General features: G+C 29.6%; 1 protein-coding gene across 2 annotated transcripts in view; it reads right to left on the bottom strand.

The window, feature by feature from the left end:
• The window catches only part of LOC106470050 (RNA-binding protein PNO1-like), a 23921-nt gene that overhangs the window by 4236 nt on the left and 12626 nt on the right, over window positions 1–7059 (bottom strand). For both annotated transcript variants that reach the window (XM_013930572.2, XM_013930574.2), the window contains exons 3-5: window positions 6515–6664; window positions 4207–4290; window positions 3747–3807 (exon numbers count right to left, since the gene is read on the bottom strand). In XM_013930572.2, coding sequence (XP_013786026.1) covers window positions 3747–3807; window positions 4207–4290; window positions 6515–6664 — 295 coding nt within the window. The remainder of the gene's footprint in view (window positions 1–3746; window positions 3808–4206; window positions 4291–6514; window positions 6665–7059) is intronic.

Here is a 7059-nt window from a genome sequence, read left to right as displayed (position 1 = left end):
ACTCAAAATCCCTGTAATTTAGTTGGGTCTCTAAATAAACTGTATGTTGGTTAAAAAATTCCATTCCTGTTCAGAGCAATGACGAAATCATCACACTATAATGGTTTTGGCAAAATTATTATTTTCTCCTTCAAGCTATTTATAAACAACTGTCAGAGTTACGTAGGGGTGAAAATGTTCTTTCTATTGGTTATAAGCAGTAGGTAATTAGTAGTAGATGGGACTAGATAAAGGCTTTCAAAAGATTGGTGCAGTGGGAGGAGCCACTCTAGTAGACTTGCTAAAAATATTATCTCAGCAAATCATAAAGGAAGGAGGTTCTTATTTTATATTTAGCTTGTCTATATTTCAAATTCGAGTTTCTAATTCGTTAGCTACTTATACATATTGTGGGCATAATAAAATGGCAACTGAACAATAAGACAACTGGACGTGTTATGTGACACAAAATCAATATTTAACATTTTTTTCTTTACATTTCCTTTTAAATTAAGAAATTAAAATATATATAATATTAAAATTTAAATCATAAACTATGTTTTCATGCCAATTTGATTGATGTAATTAGTAAAAATGTTATTTAATAAAATTTTGAAAATACCCTCCAAAACGTGATACGTGCACTTTAACCTACTCCGGGGGGGAAAGGGTTAAATAATGTTACTTCAAGGTATATTCATGATGTTAGAAAAACATATAGGTTCAAGAAGTCTTGATAGAAATGAATAACAACCCTATAATCCGAATGCTTTCGAAAGGTGGACCTTTCTTCTTCAAGAGCAAACTGAAGAAGAAAGGTCCACCTTTCGAAAGTGGTCGGGTTATAGGGTTGTTATTTATTACAACTTGTGTGGTGGGATTTTAGTTAGACATGGATCAATGAGAAATAAAACAATAAAATTAAGTATAAACAGATAGACTGTTAAGAGCTTTAAGCTATTTAAGATAAACTATTGTAGTTTTATGTTACAATCTGCAATCATTCTAAAAAGAAAAGAAAAGGAGTAATTTAGATTTACTTCGTATTTTTATGGCAGTTATGAGGTTGGTCAAATTGACCAAATGTAGAGAGTTAGGGTAGAGAAAATAACAGCTAAAATATAAAGTTTTACTGAGAAAAATGTTTGATATTTACTTAGGAGGTTTTATAGATTATACAAATGAAATTTCACAGTTTTCAGATACAGAAAACTATTTTTAATCTTAACATGAAAATCACTTTGCACTCAGAGCAGTCAACACTCCGGCTCCACAAATTCATGGACAAATTTTTAGTAAAAATAATTAAAATATATGACTGTGTGCAGAAAAACTTGTAATTATTATGTAAAGCTTGCCAAATTTCATTATGATACATTGAGAACTTTCAGAATTATAGTACATATACCTTCACAGTTTTATGGTGCTTATGAGGTCGTGTAAAATAAACAAGCTCGTTGTGAGAGAGTTAATAAATTAGTACTCTGAACTGTGAGTAACATAGATATAAAAACCAATATTTCTAAAAATAGGTGCAACTCATAGTTGCTAAGACACACAAGTGAAATAAGCTTAACATTTATACAGCCTAGAATAACATGTACCACAAATACTTAGTTGTCAACATCCATCAGCTTAAGCTCATTAAGTTTACTGGCAAAGGTACCTACACCAGGCCCAGTATTCATTGCACTGACTTTGTCTGGATGGTGTATGTGTGTGTGTTATTTGCTGACACCAAGACAGCAGTATGGGAGGAATATTTAAATGCTAGTCAAAGTCATAAAATTAAGAAAATGGATAAAGTAAGGGGTTTTGAAATCCCTTTGGGGCATACCCAATCACCATGAAAATACTTTTGTTGTGGGCAAACACGCACACAAGCTATTTCATAACACAGCTAGTATCAATGCTAAATATGAGATATCTTAAAACTGCCATATACTAAACTCAAGATTGTTAAGAGATTCTCAATTGAAGTAAACAAATTATGATATAAGCGAAGAAAAATATACTAACTGCAGATGATACTATAAAACACAGTTGTGAAGTTTGCCCACCAGCAACAAGAAACAAATAATAATAAAGGTAATCATGTGCTAAAATTATAACGCACTTCATTAAATACAGTGTTTTAACCCTATCGCACGGGTATTCTTTACTGCGCATGACACAAGGTTTTAGTGTCTTACATTCAAAATTTTATTAAACTATTTTTTGTTTATGTTATACCAATTAGAATAGCATAAAATCTTAGCTAATAATCCATATTTTAATAATATACAAGTTTTAAGTTCTTAATTCTAAAAGAAAATATATAAAAAAATCCTGAATTTCTACTAGTGTAACACACATGATAAATTTTGTCTTAGCATGTCATCATCCCTATTTTATCCATCACCTCTCGAAAATGTATGAAATTAAATGTAAAATGCTCTCTATAAAATCGTTATTGCTTAAACACACCATAATTTTTATGGCCTTCAAGTTTGTTTTGTTACAGAGCTATCAAAGAGAAAATCAGAACCCCTTCTGCCACATCCTCTCTTTCACAATTGGTTGATAGTTCTCTCTTACGTTTTAATTATATATTATTTATAACCAATAGAAAGTCAAGGTTTTCATCTATCAAATGGTGTATTGTATAAGGTTGTATTTTGAACGAATATTGTCACTCACGGTACAAGATTCATTCCCGTGGGAAAGTTAATGACTAGCTTTGAAGAATTTGTAACGGCTTTTGTCGCATTGTTAGAAAGCCAGGAAAATTTTGAAAGATAAGTGAATTTATCTACTTTTTGTATGTTATCAGTTTATATTCTTTGGTGTATTATTTAATTTAATATAAATCGTTTGATGCTTTACTATAATCACTAAAAAAAATCAGGCTCAACTGTCCTTGCAATTGAGGGCAAGAAAAAAAGAAGATTGTGGAAGTATTATTTCTTGTTTTTCATATTTATTCTTTATTTATTATTATAAAAGTAAATAAAATTAAAATTATGGATCTTTTAAAGTTATTTAAGACTAGATTAGGTAAAATAAGTAACAGTAATAATATAATTAAACTGGTTTATGAGGCACGCACACAAGCATCTCGTGGGTAATGTAATTTGATAGCATAACATGAGCTGCACATTCCCCAAGTGATACAACTTTTATGGCAGGAATAGCAGTTAGACACAGTTAGAAGGGCAATAAAACATTAAAATTTAATTACAAATAGATGTACAATGCTACGAACTTAGAGCTACTTAGGATAAACGAATGTAGTTTCAGGTTACAATTTGAAGTTATTCTAGAAAGAAAATAAGCTTAATTTAGGTTTATTTCAATTTTTTTTGGTGGTTACGAGGTTGGTCGAATTGACCAATACTGTTTTGAGATAGGGTAGAGAAAATAACAAAAACTATAAGGATTTAGTGAAAAAACGTTTGAAATGCATTTAGGAGGTTTTATGTATTACATAAAAGGAAATGAGATTTTTTAGATGATGAAAAGTATTTTTAATTTTGACATGAAAATCACTTTGCACTCAGACTAATTAAAAAAAAAGAATCTATATTTTCACAGAAATACTTCATTAAAATATCTGATTTTTTTGTGTGTCAAAGGCTTCTAATGTTTACTATAAGTCTACAAAATTTTGTAAAGATACACTTAAAATATTAAAAGTTATTAGTAAGTAAACTATAATGAGTTTATAGTTATGAGGTCGGTCTCAGGGATCGAGCCCGTGTCGAAAGAGTTAATATAATATTTCTTACCATCCTTGATTTCAAAAGATTCCAGAAAAAGCTCATCTAATCTTACAAGTGCTAATGCATCCTAAAAAATAAAGAAATATATTCTTGTAATAAAAATTAAAACTAATAAAAAAGTTATAAATGACATTATAAGTAAAATATCACAGATTTATATTTTACCTGTGGGTTTTAAGATTCAAACTACATGAACTTATTAAGTCTTCATTTGAAGTCTCTTTTTGCAAAACATGTATATTTACTTCTTACACATTATACTTAAAACAATTATAAAGGATTCACATCACAAACAATGAAAACAGTTTAACAACTTTTCCTTTTTGTCACTTAGTCAAGTTATTTTTGAGTTGGGTAAATAGACTGGATTACATTCTGTTACCTGGCATGATTATTACACATATAAATTAAACTGCTGTATGTAAATAAAGCAGCGTGATAAAAATAAGAAAATATGATTACTCACTTCAACTTCAAATCCCAAAGCAAACGCTTTAACAAAATCAGCTGCTTTCTGTAAAGCACTAATGTCTGTTGTGTTCTTGCACGTCTATAAATGTGAAAAAACAAAATAAAAAAGTTTTAAAAATGATTTAAAACAAAAAACAGAATTTCATTGTATGCATATCAATCTTTCATGGGAAGTGTTTTATCTTCGTCCAACTACTCATTTTTTTTAGTAAGCTGGACATGATTTTATTAAATATTAAATAATCAAACCTTGAAAATGGGGTTAAAGCAGCTCCAGTAGAAAACGTATGACAAAAAGTGAAAATTTCGATTTTCAATCAATGAACAAGTTTTTGTTGTTGTTGTATGATGCAAAACATTACCCCAACTTTTTTTACAGTCTGCACAAGATTTTGGTGGTTTGGAAAATGTTTACCATACTCTCTGATTCCTTCTATACTTTTTGTTTCGACTATTAAAAGTTTCATTTTGTGAAATTAGTTCAAAAGTATAAAAATGGGGTGGACAAAAATTGGAAAGAATCAAACTTTATTTTTGTTCAGGTGACAAAGTTATACATTGATAAACATGTTTTTTTTATCAAGTTATGGAATTTTGTTGTGGGATCTCAAATGTTAGACTTAACATGGGTTTTTTTCATTTAGTTAAATTCATGTTGTGCTTAAAACACAGCATATTATATTAGACAACTGAAAAAGAACAACTAAAACCAGAACATTTCAAAAGGAATATATTTTATGTTCACGTACGAAGTAGTTCAGTACTAATATCAAGATACTTCACTTGTGTACAATATGCATGTCATCATTACAGATATGATATTGTAGAACTTGGTGGAAGGCTCTTCTTTTAGCATTGTTAGACACAGGACTTAAAATGTTTCATATAAATTTAGAAAAAATTAGAAATGAAACAAATTTGTCAACTTACTTTTCCCATAATGTATTAGTATATGCACACTTAAAAAAAAACTTTCATGCATTGTATCATTATGAGAAGCAGACTAATGGATATTATATTATTCCATGCTGTAGTGAATGGAACTTTGTTTTGTTCTTACATTAAGCAGAGGGAGGAGGGTAATAAAAATGGCTTGGCAATGCAAGTGAAAAGAAAACAGACGGTTGTGACATTGAAAAAATAAATAAAAATGAATATCTGAGCATGACACTAATAGAAAGGTGTCCAATCATAGTGAACTAGTAAAGAAGTGGCAATATACATACAAGATAGTACATATTCAGGATGCTGATGATGACAGCCCTCTATTTTATTGTTGACTGGTGTTGGCAAGCTAAACTAAATTGTGTTTACTTTTAATATTTTTTTGCAATAACTATAAAATATTATGTAAAAACTAACTAAAGGTAGGTACAGATGCTAAGCATCTGACTTAATTATTTGGGAAATGTACTGTAAAAAAGATAAAAATTATGAATTTCATGATAAGATGACATGTATTAGTTAGTGCAAATAATGGGAAATAATTAGGTGACTGTATGAGTCTTTATATAAGAAAAAAATACAAATTTAAACAACTCATATTAGTCTTCTCTCGTTTCACATAACATTCACAATTTCACTGTTTAATATGGCTACAGTACAGGATATTCAAGTTTAGCTCCATATCTTCAAACTGGATTAGCCAAATTACTATAAAAATTAAAAAGTCATTATCAAGCCTGTAGACAGTACAACTAAACACAATTAGAAATAAAGTACCTAAAAGGTAGTTGTAATAATTTCTACTACTTGCCTCTTAGGAACTTATTATAGCTGAGAGGACTTGTGATACTAAATAAAGGTGTCTCATTAAATTTATTTAAAAGTTCACATATCGAGTTTGAGGTAATGGAAATAGAAATACTGCTTGTAGAATAACAAATGACCAGTAGAAAGTACCTGTTGGGCATAACTATTCTTCCTCCAAAACAAACAGAAATGGGTAACAAAAGGAATAATGAAATACATATCGAATTTATGCAAGCCTACTATAAATATGAAATATTTTCATACAATAATTAATTCTCCATATCAGTCAAAAATAAAAACACATGGTTTTGATTTATGTTTCATACACTAGTCACTGATTTCCGTACAAACTTTAGAAAAGACCCACATGCATTTAAATCTTAGAAATGTTCACGTAAAAAAGATTAAGTCCTCTTACAAGTGAGTTCTAACAAACTTTCATTTACCACAGTGACTCTTATTGAACATATCAAGCTATATTTTGTGATATAAGAAAAACAGATTTCTATTTAATGCACACTTTACATAGCAATCCAACTGATGATACTCACTCTAATTTCAACCATTCTTGTTTTAAGGTTGAAACGAATCTGTAAGTGTAGGTGTTCTACAACTGGGGTAAAAATCTTCATCCAGTTTTCTTTTAGAGGAGTATAACGGTTAGCTGGAATTGGTACTTTTCGCACTTCTTCATGACCATCCTAAGAACACAAAATTAAAAACCATAAAAACCTACTCTGATGCCTTCAATATTTTTTTTCTTTTATTGCAATCTTAAATAATTAATAATGACATTTATATTCTATCTGCAGAATTTCTTAGTTGCTCTTGAGAATAAAGGGAGCTTAAATCTTTCAGCACAGGCTTGGTCCCCTGGACCGACCTCGTAACCACTTTGTGCTTGTTATAGTTTTCATGCTATAACTTTTATATTAGTAAGCGAATGTCAATGAAATTTGGTAGATTATCAGTAAACATTACAATGCTTTCATATGAATACTATCATTTTTTTTTATTAAGTCTTAAGGTTTCTAAAGCAATGTTTTTCTCATGCCATTTTTTTCTTTTTGCATGTTGCCTATCCAACATGCAAAGT

Source organism: Limulus polyphemus, unplaced genomic scaffold (genome assembly GCF_000517525.1).
Source record: "Limulus polyphemus unplaced genomic scaffold, Limulus_polyphemus-2.1.2 Scaffold3792, whole genome shotgun sequence".
NCBI lineage: Eukaryota > Metazoa > Arthropoda > Merostomata > Xiphosura > Limulidae > Limulus > Limulus polyphemus.
The sequence above is the reverse complement of the archived record's forward strand: the minus strand, read 5'-3'. Positions and strand labels throughout refer to the sequence as shown.